The following is a 16235-nucleotide window of genomic DNA, read 5'->3' as shown; positions in this document are numbered from 1 at the left end:
ATCAGAAACAGGCAAAACCTAATTAGTCCCGTGTTATTGTTTCTTGAGTCTCCAGGAGTCGAGGCCAAAGGAAATTAAACCCGAAAACGGCTAGTAGTGGGAACGAAGCCGGTGCCCGCACTGCATTTTGGGCCATCTGGAGTCGTGGCAGGAATTTCGGGCCTCGGAACTTCGCGGGGACATGAATGCAAAGTCGGGATGCGGCAACGAACGGGAAAAGATGCGGGTGTTTTGAGCTTTCCGGGCATTTCTGCGGGAGAATCCCGATTCTTCCTCCCCGCAGCTCTTCTCCTGCGGCTTTAAGGCTGCAAATCCTCTTAGATCCACGAAGAGGTGGAACCGCTGACGTGGCGTTCTCACGTGCTCGGAAGCAGAAGGCCGTGTCCCAGCGGAGAGGAGATCTCGCCTCGGGGATCTTTCGTGCCCTAAGGATAGTGCCGAGGAGCCCAGCTGATACCGTCTTCCCCACTGCCTAGACTCCTAAGTGGACCATGCTGAAAGCCGTGATCCTAATCGGGGGTCCCCAGAAAGGTGAGCTGATACCTCTCGACTTCTCCCGGAAGCTGATGCCCATTCGGACTGGAGGCGGCAGGGCAGCCCATTTGCCGAAAGAAAAGCCAGTCCGCGATTTATTTACTTACTTATTTATTGTTATGTATTTGTCAACATGTACAAGGTAGCAGGTGTTAGTATAGACATGGACATTATCGCATGAGATTGGGACCAATAGATGGATATAAATAAGCATAACATGGCCATGAACACATAAAATGGCTACATATCAGTGGGGACAGTAGGACAGGGACGGTAGGCAGCCGCTGGAGCGCTTATACACCCCCCCCCCCCTTTATGGACCTCTTAAGAAACGCATTCCAGGCATTGACCACTCTATTGCTGAAGTTGTATTTTCTACAATTGACTTTGGAGCGGTTTGCTTTGAGGTTGTATCTATTGTTTGCCCATGTATTTATTGCGGTTGAAGTAGTGGGTTGACAGGTAGGACGTTGTAGCAGGCAATTTTGTGTACTGTGCTTAGGTCCGAACGTAGGCGGCGTAGCTTGAGGTTGTCCAGGCCTAAAACTTCAAGCCTGGTGGTGTAAGGTATTTTATTGCGAACCAATGAGTTAAGTACTCTTCTTGTGAAATACCTCTGGACCCTCTCTATTGTATTAATGTCCGATATACAGTGTGGATTACAGGCAGGTGAGCAGTATTCAAGGCTTGGTCTAGCAAAGGTTTTGTATGCCCTAGTTAGCAGTATAGTGTTACCAGTGAAAAAAATCCCCCCCCCCCAAAAAGCGAGCCTACAAAGTGCGGGTTTGATGTGTTCCTTTAGCCAACAGCTTTTACATGTAAGAGTATTCCCCCCCCCCCCACTAACCCCTGTTTTTCCTCCTGTCCAGAGCAGCTGGGTCTCTTCTTCGCAAGGACCCTCCCTTCAGATGGCTGTAATGTCTCTCCCAAACCTTCTCTGTGTCAGGCAGTGGTGGATTAAGGCTCACTGGTGCCCTAAGCACTGGCAAATCTTGATGCCCCCCCTCCTTTGTACATACTGTACAAATCTTCATTGTTTTTTTTTTCTTTCTTTCTCAACTTTGTGGTGCCCCCTTTGGGCCTGGTGCCCTAAGCAGGTGCTTAGTCTGCTTAATGGTTAATACACCACTGGTGCCAGGCTAAACGTCCCCATCTACTTCAACCCTTCTTCACAGTTGTGGCTGGATAGGCTCCCCTTGGTTAATGGGCTCCCTAAAAGGCTGGACGATTTGTGGAGTGCAGAACTGATTTCCACAACCCTGTCCATGCTTTTATCAGGGCTGGCTAAAAGATGCATGTTGTTGTTGTTGTTGTTTTAGCAACGACACCTTATAACACTTTGTAATCCGTTTTGTGCTTTACTGTCTGTTCCTGGCTTCTGGCAGAAGGTTGCCAGACCAAAAGGAGGGGCAAATTCTGCAGATGGTTGGCTCCTGATTCTGTAATTGTCTTGCTTTTTGCAGGGACCCGATTCCGGCCCTTGTCCTTTGAAGTGCCCAAGCCCTTATTCCCAGTGGCAGGTGTACCCATGATACAGCATCACATCGAGGCATGCACTAAGGTAAGGAGGTTATTCAGATTAAATTTTGGAAGGGCAGGGCGGCACCTGTTGCCTTACCTTAATCATAGTCCGGTAATGAAGCAAGCAAGAAAAGGAAGTCAGCTATGCCTAATGCTTTTCCTCCCATTTCTAACAGGTGCCTAACATGAAGGAGATTCTTCTGATTGGCTTCTATCAACCCAATGAGGCACTCAACCACTTCCTGGTGTCTGCCCAGCAAGAGTTCAAAATCCCTATCAGGTGAGTGTCCAGTGATTATTGTAAGAAAAAATGTGAAAGCAGCCCCAATGCTATCTGTCCCGCAGGCACTGGTACTGCATAGTCTGACCTTCCCCCCCCCCCCCAAAAAAGCCCTTAATAGTAAGTGTTAATCTGTCCATTTCTGTGCATTCTAATATTTTTTGATATGGGATGCATTTTATCAATGGCTAGACAACAGAAACAGAAGTCAGAAAAGAGGAGACATAAAAAGAGGAAATATTGATGCAGAGAGTTTTATTATTGTTAGTATTATTGTTATTATATTATTATATTATCAATGTTATTGTGATGAATACTGCAACAAATATGTGGATTATGATTTAAAAATAACTGCACTCGGAGCACACGCTGCTGGATGGAAATGGAATGTTATATAAATACAATAAATAAAACATGGAGGAGGAGGGAAGCCCAATACATTGGGACATTGTTATCACCTTTGCAAACATCTGGGCTGTAATTCAATCTTTCTTCTCTTAGGGCCTTCCAACCCTTATGCTAGGCCAGACCTCCTGTCACTCCCGGGAATTCTGAATTCTGTTTTATCTGTTGATTCCAAGTTTTCCATTCCCTTGGCTGCATCCATGTGTAATTTTCCCCTAAGGACTGAGGACTGTGCCTCATGTTGGATGAAGTAGATGTAGTACCGGAAAGGCTACCTGAAAGAAAAAGGCGAGAGTCTATCAGCTTCCATTATTAGACAGTCTATAACCGTGATGGTGAACCTTTGGCATGCGTGCTAGAAGTGGCATGCAGAGCCATCTCTCCAGGCGCACCAGCTGTCGCCCGTTGCTCTTCTAGATTGCAGCGTTCTGGCCAGTTGATCTTCACGCACGCAGGAGCGCTGGGAAATGAAAAAGCAGCTCCCTGGTGTGCATGCGCATGCTGGGAAACTTAGTTTCTGGTTTCTGCCATGCGCATGCACGTTGGCCAGCTGGTCTTCACACATGCATGAGTGCCAGAAACCGGAAAAACATGTGATCGGCGTGCATGTGCACGCCGGAAACCGGAAGCTTGGCTTCCCAGTGCGCCATGCACACCAGGGAACTGCTCTTCCGGTTCATGGCACTCCTGCGCATGTGCACCAGGAAGCTGCTCTTCCGGTATCCAGCACACACACACACACACACCTGCACACTCCTGTTTCGTCACTCGGTGCCGAAAAGGTTAGCCAACACTGGTCTATAAGCTTCCACTATTTGGAAGTGAGAGGCTGCAAAAGGCCATCTAATAAGGCGAATTTCTAATTTCTGTAGGTATCTCCAGGAATACGCAGCACTTGGCACAGGTGGAGGTATCTACCACTTCCGTGACCAAATCCTTTCAGGTAGCCCTGCAGCCTTCTTTGTGCTCAATGCTGATGTCTGCTCTGAATTCCCTCTCGAAGAGATGCTTGCCTTCCATCGTCAGCGTGGCAGTCCCGACAGCTTCCTCATGCTGGGCACCACGGTAGGAGACAGTCCTGCCTTCCCAAACTGGGTCAGTCATGAAGGAGTAGTTGGGAAACAGAGGGTCAGTTACCTGGGGAATCCCGGGGCACCAGGCAGGAGAGCCTGGACCCTTCTTAAGATCCTCTTTTGAAGCTTCAAGTCTTTCTGTCCCCTCAGTGCATCCATGGCAATCTTGTTTCCTGCAGGCCAATAGGAAGCAGTCGCTGAACTATGGCTGTATTGTGGCAAATGCTGACACACACGAGGTATGAAGGTATGAAGCAAGGCGGAAGGGGGAGGGGGCGGTCTGGGAAGGAGGCAGGACCCACTAGTGAGCCGAAAAGAGAAGGCCTTTCTGTGAGTCCTGCCCTTCTGCCTGCTAGATTTCCCCTCAGGTTTCCCTTTTTCAGCACCGTAGAACATTGGCAAGGCTCTTGTCCAGGGGTCAGCAACCTGCGGCTCTCGAGCCGCATGTGGCTCTTTCATCCCTCTGCTGCAGCTCCCTCTGCTGCCGCTCCCTGTCGCCGATCACAATTGATAGGGCTTTCGGTTAGGACAAGTAGAGGGGAAACGACGACGCCCTAAGAGGAGACCCTATAGGGAACCGGACTTCTGGTCAGCTCTAGAATTGAACGGGGGCTTCTGGTTAGGACGTTTGTATCTCTTTGATTGTTTAAGGTTGCCGACCTCTGCTCTTGTCACTTCCACCTACGTCCCCCTTTTCTTTTCCAGGTCTTACACTATGTGGAGAAGCCCAGCACTTTTGTGAGCGAGCTCATCAACTGTGGCATCTACCTATTTACCCCAGCCATCTTCCATCACATTGGGGAAGTCTTCCAACGTAACCAGCAGGAGTTGCTCTTGTGAGTGTGTCTTTCCCAGCGTTGTGTTTGGGTCCTTCCTGCTCTGGATAGTGGCAGGTCACTCATCTACCATCTCTCTTTTTCTTTCTGTTCATCTCCTCCTCCTGCCAACCTTTGCCCTCATGCAGGTATTCATACCTTGGGTAAGTCTCCATCTCTCCCTTTCATCCTGCTGCATGTGCCTTTTTCAAGAGCCATTGATGTTCCTTTTATTTCCTCTACAGAATTTAGACATTAGATAGAGAGCTAGTTTTTTTTTCAGTTTCCCAATTGCTGGAGGAAGTTGTGCTGCTCCCATATTCATTCTTCCTACGGCTTGAGAGCTTCATTTCCTAGTTGGATATAGCAATAGCACTTAGACTTATATGCCGCTTCACAGTGTTTTTACAGCCCTCTCTAACCAGTTTACAGAGTCAGCCTATTGCCCCCCCAAACAATCTGGCTCCTCATTTTGCCAACATTGGAAGGATGGAAGGCTGAGTCAACCTTGAGCCTGGTGAGATTCGAACTGCCAAACTGCTGGCAGCCTGTGATCAGCAGAAGTAGCCTGCAGTACTGCACTCTAACCACTGTGCCACCCCAGCTCTTGATATGTTCTCTCTGTCTCTGTCTCTCTCTCTGTCTGTCTCTCTGTCTCTCTCTGTCTGTCTGTCTCTCGGAAGCAAATACGCTGCCCCTCAGCTTGTCTTTGTTTCATTCCCACAGAGAGGAGAACACAAACGGTTGGCAGAGGGCTGAGGCCATCCGACTGGAGCAAGACATCTTTACGGCCCTTGCTGGGCAGGGACGCCTCTTTGCCTACAAAACGGAAGGGTTCTGGAGCCAGATCAAATCTGCTGGGTAAGGGAGAGCGAGGGGCTTTATTTGACACACAAATAGGTTGCAGATTCATGGAGGTCATTCTCAACGTATAACCATTCATTTAGCAACCATTTGAAGTTACCATGGTCCTGAAAAAAGTGACGTAACCCGGTCTCTGCATTTATAACCATCCCAGTATCCCTACCCTCACATGATCGGAATTCAGGCGCCTGGCAACGGGCGTGTATTTACCATGGTTGCCGTGTTCTGGGCTCACGTGTTTTCCATGTGTGACCTTGCCCAACTGGCTTCCAACAGGCAAAGCCAACGAGGGAAGCTGGATTTGCCTAACAACTGCATGATTCAATTAACATTTGCAGTGAGTAATTTGCTTAACAACTATGACCCCCCCCCAAAAAAAGTTGTAAAATTGGGTGAGACTTACCTAACGACCGCCTTGCCCAGCAACAGAAATTGTGGCCCTAGTTGTAGTTCTCAATCCAGGGTTCCCTCTGCTCAGTGGCACGTGAGGTGGACAGGCAGTGGTTGCAAATTGGAGTTGAGTGTATCTATGAGCATGCCGAGGGTTGACTCCGCTGTCTTTTTACAACGTTGTGTTTTATAAAACTTGGCTGTTTCTTCCTTGAGCAATTATGCAGATAATGCAAATGGGGGAGAGACTTCCAAAGGCGCCGTGAAAAATATGGGTTGCCGTGGTAAGAGAAACTGTTCCCCTTCTCTTGAAGTAGCCAACAGGCAAGTCAGAGCAGATGAGGGACCCTGGGCCTGGCTGTTCATTTCCTCTCCTTGCCTTTTGTTTCATCGGCTGTAGAGCCCTTGTAAATCTCTGCCCTGCTTCTTCTTTCTCTAAGTCTACTCTAGAAAAAAGAAGAGCATCCAAATGAATTGAGGTGTGTGCATCACTTTAACAAGCCTTGATTTCGTAGGTTAGCATCCATCAGGTTTAGACCTGTGGCTTGTCAGACAGATGGCAGGACCGTAGCAAAAAAGAAAGTAAGTCTGAATTTTTTGGTGTAAATATGGATACTGTGCCTGATAGAAGCTCATCTACGAAGTCTCTCTCTCTCTCTCTCTCTCTCTGTGTGTGTGTGTGCATGTGTGTGTTCCTGTTGAGACCCATTTTTTTAAAAAAATATTTTTTATTGAACACAAACGAAAACGTTGGCACAGTGTAACCGTCCTGGTGAAGTCTTTGCCATACATACTTTATAATACAAAGTTATACATTATAACTACCATGCTTATAAATAATTTGGTCTATTCAGTATTTACAAATATAAAAATATTGTCTTTCCAACCACGTTGCTTTGTTTTTATCTTATACATTTTCACTATTATAGTTTCGTACATAATTCTAATCTCCATTCTATAAATCTTAGTCATTGCTTATTTTGGGCCTTTCCTTTTTTTGTTCCAACCATTGATAAAATTTGTCCATATTCTGATTCATCTTTGTTCTTCAATTCCCAAGTCAATTTATCCATTTCAGCACAAGTCAGAATTTTCCTAATTACTTCTTCTTGTGGAATTTCCCTGTTTTTCCAGTTTTGGGCAAAGACCGTTCTTGCTGCCGTAATAATACATATTGTTAAGTAAATTATCCCCTTATCATATTGTTTATGATTCCCAAAAGAAACGGTTGAGAGCCGTTTGATTTCTTGTTTCGTCTCCCAAGAGGCAGGTGATAAGAGGTTAAGTATGCTGCTTGAAGGTTGGGGGCCAAACCTAATAAATCCCACATTCTCTTTGCCAGCTCTGCCATCTATGCCAATCGTCTCTATCTGAGCTGCTACAGCCAGTGTCATCCGGAGAGACTTGCCCAGAACCAACCCGATGGGCCCAGCATCCGAGGTATCTCCTCCTTCCATGTTACATTGTAAGGCAGTACATTTTATGGGCAGGAATAAGGCACATTCTTTGTGTTGTCATGGGGGAAATGCTGTCATCGCATCCAGCTCCATCAGTCCTGTAGATCAGTGGCCCCCAGCCATTTGGGCACCATGGACCATGAAGAAAGGTTTTTCCAGGGACTGGAGGGGTGTGTGATTTTGTGTGCTGCTTGCATCCCATGGATGGGCCTTCGCTTGTTTGTGTGGACCAGTTGCTGGCATGCCATGGTCCGGTGCCTGTCCACAGACCAGGGATTGGGGAGGCCCTGGTGTAGATGTCTTGCTGGACAAACCATAATAGCAGATCAGTTTCTTAGGCTCTCACATCTGTCCCAGGACTCTAAAATGTCTGGCATATTTTCTTTGGCTCCTGGGGGATCAGACAGGGTTTCATTAATGCGACATTGGATTATTTGGATGAAATGTTTTTTTTCCTACTAACATTTTTATTGAGTTATAAAGTATGGTAAAATGCAAAATGCAAGGTAAATAGGAAAGTAATGAGGAGAGAAAGGGGAAGGAGAAGTGAGGAAAGATAAGAAGAAAAAAGAAAGAAAAAATACTTCCAACTCTCTCTGTTACAGCAAAATAAGGCATTAACATCAAATCACAGCATTTTGCTTTTTCATAATAATATGAACAAGCCATTTCTATAAAGATCTATCAGGCTAATCGGTAAAACCAGAAGTCAGAGTTTCATTCTTTTCTACATCAAGCACAAAGTTCAGAAGCAGTCTTCATGTGGAAACAAAAGTACTTACCGTATTTTTCGGAGTATAAGACACAACTTTTTCTCCCAAAAAAGAGGCTGAAAATCTGGGTGCATCTTATACACTGAATACAGCATTTTTGGTCTCCCGAAACCCCGCCCATTTTTCACAAAAATGGACAGCCATGGGTTTTGGGAGGCCTGCAAAGTGCTCCTGGGGGTTGAAGAGGGCAAAAAGGAGCAAAAAATGGGCCGTTTTTTTGCTCATTTTTGCCCTACCCAGCCCCTAGGAGCACTTTGCAGGCATCTCAAACTCTCTGCATGCCCCGTTTTTCACAAAAAAATGGGGAGTGCAGAGGGTTTGGGAGGCCTGCAGAGTGCAAAAACTTTTTTAAAAAATTTACCTCTTCAAAATCTTGGTTATATACTCCGTTGCGTCTTATAGTCCGAAAAATACGGTATGTTCTTTTCTTTAATCAGTTTTGCCGTTTCAGCCATCAACTGCTGCAATGTTGAAATGTTTTTGAAGGTGATTTTCCCTAAGTTGGGGGATTGTCTTGTTTTCCCCGTATATTTGGTTCCATCATCTCCAACATTCTGGCAAGAACCTTTCTTGCTTTGCCACAAGTTTGGCCAGTTTGAAGTAGTGATTTTAGCAGCTGAGCCCTGCGTGGGGAAAGGCATTCAGTGTGAGGTGGCGGAGGGTGTCCAGGGATCAGAAAGTAACTCAGTGCTAGAGCTGGAAGCCCATATTGTAAAGCAGGAGTGGAAATGACTCCTAGAGGAGAAAGGAGAACGAAAGTAATTGCTGCTTCTTTTCCATGCAGGGAATGTCTATATTCATCCAACGGCCTCGGTGGATGCCACTGCTGTGGTAAGTCTGTGGGCTGGGGGATGCCTGCTGCTTCCCACAAAAGAACGAGGACCCAGTGCCACAATGTCTTGGTGGGAATGAGTAGGGCCAGAGCCAGGGCTATAGGGTTCCGTGTGCACAAATAGGTTATTTACACCTGTGTATACTTGCATCTGTATAAACAAACTACCATATTTTTCAGAGTATAAAATGCACCGGAGTATAAGACACAGCAAGGTTTTGAAGAGGAAAAAAATGTTTTTGCACTTTGCAAACCTTCCAAAAAGGGCCCGTTTTGTGTCAAAAAAAGGGCGTGGATAGCCTTTAGGAAGCTTATAGAATGCTGCTGGGGGCTGGGGGGGCAAAAAAGGACTTTTTTCCACTCATTTCTGCCCCCCCCCCCGCCCCCAGGAGCTTTCTGGAAGCCTTCTACAGGCTCTGCATGGCCATTTTGGTGAAGGGGGGCCTTCGGGAGGCAAAAAAATGCTGTATTCAGTGTATAAGATGCACCCAGATTTTCAGCCTCTTTTTTTGAGGGGAAAAAGGTGCGTCTTATACTCTGAAAAATGCGGTAGTTTTTTTTTTCACCTTGAACTTAATTGCAGTATGAAGGGAAGGATGCTGTGAGGGGATTTTGAGGGTGTTGTGATAATAACCTTGGCAGTAATGGGCTGCGAGAATAACCTTGGCAGACAGGAGGAAGAGGAGCGTAGACAAAATCAGACCAAAGCTACCTCATCTCACAGAAGGATTAGGGGCAGAGAAAGCGCCTCAGAATGGACCTTCCCTAGTTCTCTGGAAAGTAAAGGCAGGGAAAGGTGTGAAGTGCTTTCAGACTGGCAAGATCCATGATAGCAATACTATTAGTATTCATGGTTTAGGTTTCTTGTCTGGATTACCTCAAAAGACTGACAGGGAGAATAATGGCTGGTCTTTCCTTCACCCACCCTTTCTCCTTCCCGATAATAATATGTAGGGTTTTAAAAATAGCAGTAGTGGTAGCATTTATACTTACTGTGTAAACCTGAGGTGTCAAATTCTATTTCATTGAGGGCTGCATCAGGGTTGTTTTTGACCACGGGGGTGGTGGTGGTGGTGGTTAGGGGGCGCATGGTCAGCTTGACATCATTTGGGTCAGGGGCACCTGTGATGGACCGAGTGCTCTGCCACAAAAAGTGGGCTCCCGAGCTCTGTTTCCAGCTGCAACAGTCTCCCGCAACCCTCTGCCAATTAAAATGGAGATCGGGAGGGCCAGCTCCTTTAACATTGGCAGAGGCACTGCGGGCCATTCCTTTGCTGTTTCCAGGGCAGCCCCACGGGCCAGATCTAAGCACCCCCCATGGGCCACATCTGGCCCGCAGCCCTTGAGTTTGACCCCCCTGATGTAAAACGCCTCATAGCACTTTACCGCCCTCTCTGGGTGGTTTACAATTCAAGCATTATTTGCCGTATTACTCCCAACAATCCGGGTCCTCATTCTGCCAACCTCGATCAACCTTCAGCTGGTCAGAATTGAACTCCAGGCTGTGGGCAGAGTTTGCCCACAATACTGCATTTCAACTACTGCGCCATCAGGACTCCTCCTACCCCAGCCCTGGTAGAAATCACTGGTTTAAAAGGGTGGGAGGGAGAGCTTATAGAGATACCTTAAAAGGAGTCCCCCTCACCACCCTCGCTTTAGCATGTGTGGGGTAGGGCCAGGTTTTAGAGCCTGTTACATCTGCACCCCCCCCCCCCCGTTCTTTGCCCCTGAGGACAAAAGAAAGCTGTGGGTTAAGGAGGGACTCTCGCCTGCCGGGTTAGTGACATGGGTGTCTCTCCCTTGGCTTTCCCCTGTAGCTGGGTCCTAATGTCTCCATCGGGAAAGGCGTGACCATCGGTGCTGGAGTCCGAGTGCGTGAATCCATCATTCTGCATGGGGCCTCTCTCCAGGTAAGGTGTTTTCTGAAAATCCCGTAGGCCATAGCCTAGTACCTACATGACTTGCATTTTTTAGGAGTATAAATATGCAGTCGTTTTATATCTTTGTGGCTGGGCATCCCATAAACTTCCTGCAATTTAAATAATGGCATTTCATCCATGGAAAATTAAATCCTTATCCTTCATTTGTTTATTTAGCGTACGGCAACCCCTCAGTCATTGGACACGGTGGCTCAGTGACTAAGATGATCAGAATGGTCGGCAGTTCAGTGGTTCGAATCCCTAACGCTCCCGAATGAGCTCCCGTTATTTGTCCCAGCTTCTGCCAGCCTAGCAGTTTGAAAGCATGTAAAAATGCAAGTAGAAAAAGAGGAACCACCTTTGGTGGGAAGGTAACAGCGTTCGGCATTTACTCATGCCGGCCACATTACCACAGAGATGTCTTCGGACAGCGCTGGCTCTTCGGCTTTGAGATGGAGATAAGCACCACCCCCTAGAGTCGGGAACGACTAGCACATATGTGCGAGGAGAACCTTTACCTTTAACTCCTCAGTCTACTTCTTATTTTACTTATAGGCATGTCTTCACTAATTATAGAAGGGTTGTCCCAAAGATACTTTAAAAAAACATATTAGTGAGCATTCTTCTGTGGTTCTCTAGATATTGGGTCACATGAAACACAATAAAATAGAAAGGCATATTTATTATTAAACCAAGCCCCTGTCTTCTCTGAAACGATGCAATTTCATTTCCCCTCTTTCATTTCCTCTCCAGGCCTCCTGTTTAAGAAATGGGGGAAAGATAATCCATCATCTCCCACTTAGATGTTATTAGAGGTTTGAGTGAAATGGTGCTCCGAGCGCTGGAGCCTTCTGCTTTGAGGTGCTGCCTAGATGCTTCCATCTGGAGGCATTGAGGGTGGCTCAACAAAAAAGCCTCCGGAGCATTTTTCTCCCGTCCGTCTCTCAGTTCTGGTGTTAGTGTAGTTTTTGTAATCTTCATCTATGTGGTTTTAATGGTTTAATTATTTTTCTTCTGGTCTGTTACTTAAAAGCTGCCCAGAGTCACCTTATAGGGGAGGTGGGAGGCATAAAAATTTAATAAATAAATAAGAGGCATAGCACCAGATTCTTGGTCACAGGTTTGCTCAGACTACTACACACCTGATACTGCTGCTTTAACATTCGCTTGTTCAGCAACCAATGGCATTAGGTAAGGGGTACTTACGACCGCCTTCATAGTTGCTATTATCACAGCATTCCCACAGTTAAACATGATTGTTAGACTGGCTCGCAGCTACAGTGTTCACATCATCCCACAGTCATTTTTTGCCATTTGGGTCCTTCACTGCTGGTGTCTGACAAACAAAGTCAATGGGGGAGCTGGTGGGAAGTCGCAAATGGTGACCACATGACCTTGGGATGTTGCAACTGCACGGGATTTGCCTAATAATGGCTTTTGGGACTGCAACAACTGCTTTCATAGGCTGGCATGATCATATGACACTGCATCTCATGACTACCTCACTTAGTAATGCAATTCCTGGTCTTCATTAATGTCACTAAGCAAGGACTATCTGTATTGGCTGCACCCGTCGCCATTCCTAACCATAAGCAATGTTGCCTGGAGTTGGTGGAATCCATCATAATTGGACAGGCCTCATAGAACCAATATAATACAGCATTGAAAATATGGCCTGGAATAAATGGAGACCATAGTTCAAATCTCAATCAGCCATAAAACCTGCTGGATGACTTTTGGTTGGTTCCTATTTCTTGGTCCAACCTACAAGTGGTTCTAGATTAGAACAACATATAATGAAGAGAGAAATCTTACTCTACGAACAAATGAGGAATGAATCACAACCTACACAACCCCTGGGACATTAATGCAGTCACACACAAGGATAGTCTTGCCTTGTATCACATGGGGATGTTACATTGGGATTTAGTGTTATCTCTAACAGGTTTCCCTAACAAGTCATCTAGAGGGGTCTATGACAATTTGCTGCAGCCAACTCACCACAGCCGGGACAACTCACTGCAGGACAAGAGATACACTGATATAAATTGTCCTGTGGCGAATTGTCCCATGGCAAGTTGGCTGTGGTGAGGTGGCCACATTGAGTTGGCCGTGGCAAGTTCTCCCATTCATGCATGTAGAGCTGTGATGGCGAACCTTTTTGTTGTCGCGTGCCAAAAGTGCGCCCTCACCCATAATGCAATGTGCCTGTGACCCCACCCCCCCACCCCACCCTGTGATCCCCCAAGCATGCGTCTTGCTCCCCTGCCCATTTTTGGCTTCCAGGTTGGTGCACAGAGGCCTTCCAGGCGCAAAATGGGTCCTGGGGGCACTGGGCAAGGCTCCAAAATGCAATGCGAGCAACACTCTCCTCCCCCACGCATGCACCCTGCCTCCCCCACATGTATGTTCGTGTCTCCCACATGCACCTCCCCACATGCATGCGTGGCAGAGACCTGAAGACCAGCTGGACTCTGCCTGCCATCACAGATCTGGAGTATTTGCTTTTCATATTTTTTTCTAGTGCCCAGCAGGTGGTGCTGCTGCGCTGCAAATGTTTATATGGTACTATACTGAATGAACAAAGCAGCTAACTCAAAGCTAACAGATTATTAAATCTCCTGTGGGGCTGTGTACTTGTGGCCCAAGTTCTGTGGGCTGAAATTCTCCCGATCAGATGCAGAACTGAAGCCCTTAAAATGTCTGCTACCCCACTTTCTAGGCAATATCTCTTGCCCAGGTGGTGGTGGTGGGGGTAATGTTCATAAAGATTGAATTGCTTCCCAGCTGCCTGATGACTGCAGATGTATCAATGAACTAAGTCTTTCCTCCTTTTTCTTCCCCTGTGGCTTCTGTCCTTTTTGCCCAGTTCCCTTTAAATGCATGAACTCTGAATTGTTGGAGGGTTGTTTCCCTGCACTGCTTTTTTTCAGCATCCAAGGATAATCTGTATTGGACCTAGCCAAAAGTCTGTGGTTCAGTAACATAAGGCATTGATTTTAAATTAAAATTCATTTAATTTTTAAAATGTCCCAAATGTTGGGAAGGTGCCCATTTTGAATGTCCTTTCTTCTACAAGTTCACTGAAATTTTGTGCGCTGTAGCCTTTTCTGGGAAGCTTCAGCTATTTGCGGTTCTTTCAAAAAGGAAAGAAATGGCAGGCAGGGGCTTTGGTGCTCCTGATTTGTGGGAGACCTGAATTTTGGCAGCTCCAGGGCAACATGTGGCTGACCCCCCATAGAATGCCCGACTCTCTTTCCCACAGGACCATACCTGTGTGCTGAACAGCATTGTTGGCTGGGACAGCACGATTGGACGCTGGGCTCGTGTGGAGGGCACCCCCAGTGATCCCAACCCAAATGATCCCTATGCAAAGATCGACAGCGAGACGCTCTTTCGAGATGGCCGCCTGACTCCATCCATTACTATTCTGGGTAAGTTTTGTATCCGGTTGCTCCCTTCCCCAAGAAACAGTTGGGACCTTCCTGCCTTTTTAAGCAGGAATCCCCTGTGGGATTACAACTCCTCCCCAGCCTGCTTCCTCAGCTGATCCTTTTTGCCCCCCCCCCCCCCCAAACAGGGTGCAATGTGACCATTCCTGCCGAAGTGGTCATCCTGAACTCCATCGTGCTTCCTCACAAGGAACTCAGCCGCAGCTTCAAGAATCAGATCATTCTTTAACAAGCCATGAATTCACCTCTGGTGACTTCCGGACAGAAAGTTCAAGAAAGTCATAATAATGTAATTTGTGACCATCGGACATCCTTCTCAAGCCTCATCCAATCTGGGTAGGCCAAGATCTATGGTTTTGGTACCGTCTGCAATGTCCTTCTGGGTTTTTTCAGGGAATGGGAATATGAGCCTCTTTCTAGGGCTGGAAGAAGATGAGTTGCCCCCTCTTCCCTGACTTGACTGCCAGTAAACATCTCCAAGGAAGAGGCCTGCCCGAACTTTACCTCACTAAAGGCTGTTGACAGAGAAAGACCTGTAGCTGAGAGGACGCTTCTCTGAAGGCTTCTGTGGCCCCCGGATGCCTTTGTTCATCCTCCAGTTAAATCCCATCAGTCCAAAGATCTCCATTCCTGCAGCTCACATGGCAAAAAGGCCTGTCATTCTCCCTTCCCTTCCATGTAGTGTCCCCTTTCTCCCTCTGGCACTGCCTTGTGTACTTGCTCACTAAGGAAATTGCTGGTTGTTTGTGTACAACAGGCAGCAAATTGAAACCTTGAAACGAACGAGAAAGTGTTGGTAAGAAATCACCAATAATAAAACATATATTGTGGAAAGGTTTGGGTATATTGCCTCATCCCAGTGAATGGAATGGCTTCCCATAAGGCCTGGAGCAAAAGCTGCTTGTCAGAGGTCCAAGTAATACATCCACAGCAACCCTGAAGCTGACCTGGCCATTTTGAAGCTTCAGTGTTGCCACTGCTACTATTCAGAGGCTTTTGGGAAAGAGCCGATGGGGACTCCCAACACAGGAAGTTTCTACATTGCAGTTAGATTCATTTGGTGTCCAACTTCTCTTTCGTTTCTCTGGAGAAAGAAGGCCTTACCCATCAGTTTTACCTTTCCATAAAAGAACCGAGTTTGCAAAAACAATGCTTCTTTATTATTATTTGGAGGAAAAATGTCCTTTGAAAAACATAGCAGGTTGGGAGAAATTTATCTCTCTTTCCTCCCCACCCTGTGTCATCCATGTTGTAAGCAGGAAAGTTGAAACAAACATGCCTGGAAAAACCCTGTTTTTGCAAGGATTCTGTGTGTTATCATCTCTGTGCTAGCAGTGAGAATATGAATGAATGGTCACCCTTGGCTTAACTCTCATCATGTTCAGTGGTGAGACGGGGGAGGTTAGTTTAACCCTGTACCCTCCAAGGCTTTCTGGGTTAAATCTAACCAAACATTGGCTGGCTTTTTTGAGTCCCTGTAAACTCCTTTCCCTACAGAATCCTGTGTCCCAAACAGCTGAAATCAATACCTGTCCCTTGAACAGGTTTGTGCTGATCCATCTCCAGCTGGTTTTTCTGTGAGTCCCACCAGGGAGCCCCCTGGCGTGTTCATTGGATACCCATTTATCAAGAGAGGATTTATCTTTCTCCTGCTACTGGAAGCATGATTTTCTTTGTCGTTGGTTAATGGCAAAGGGAACCCGATAATGGTAAATTGGCAACTTTAGCTAATTGCTTCCTGTAATCTTTCATTGCTCCCCTCCTCCAGTCTGCAGTTTAGAGTTAACTAACTTGGCAGCCAGCAATACCTCTCTGGTTTCATTTGGGCTCTGAAGCTAAGCAAGTATTCTGACATAGGCTTCCCCAAAAAGCACGAGGCGGAGTCCTGGTCCCGACAAACCCCCTTTTATTAAGCGAGCG

General features: G+C 46.7%; 1 protein-coding gene across 1 annotated transcript; it reads left to right on the top strand.

The window, feature by feature from the left end:
* Positions 1 to 155: 155 nt before the first annotated feature.
* GMPPA (GDP-mannose pyrophosphorylase A) lies at positions 156 to 15790 on the top strand. The gene is made up of 12 exons (XM_081935817.1): positions 156 to 531; positions 1998 to 2095; positions 2232 to 2335; positions 3613 to 3805; positions 3993 to 4052; positions 4519 to 4649; positions 5355 to 5489; positions 7225 to 7322; positions 8897 to 8943; positions 10762 to 10854; positions 14129 to 14297; positions 14444 to 15790. The coding sequence occupies exons 1-12, from the start codon at positions 492 to 494 to the stop codon at positions 14542 to 14544; spliced, it is 1269 nt and encodes a 422-aa protein (XP_081791943.1). The 5' UTR covers positions 156 to 491; the 3' UTR covers positions 14545 to 15790.
* The last annotated feature ends 445 nt before the right edge of the window (positions 15791 to 16235 follow it).

Source organism: Natrix helvetica, assembly GCF_964273705.1.
Source record: "Natrix helvetica genome assembly, chromosome: 1".
Classification (NCBI taxonomy): Eukaryota; Metazoa; Chordata; class Lepidosauria; order Squamata; family Natricidae; genus Natrix; species Natrix helvetica.
Note: the sequence above shows the minus strand (reverse complement) of the source record. Positions and strands in the feature narration are given on the sequence as shown.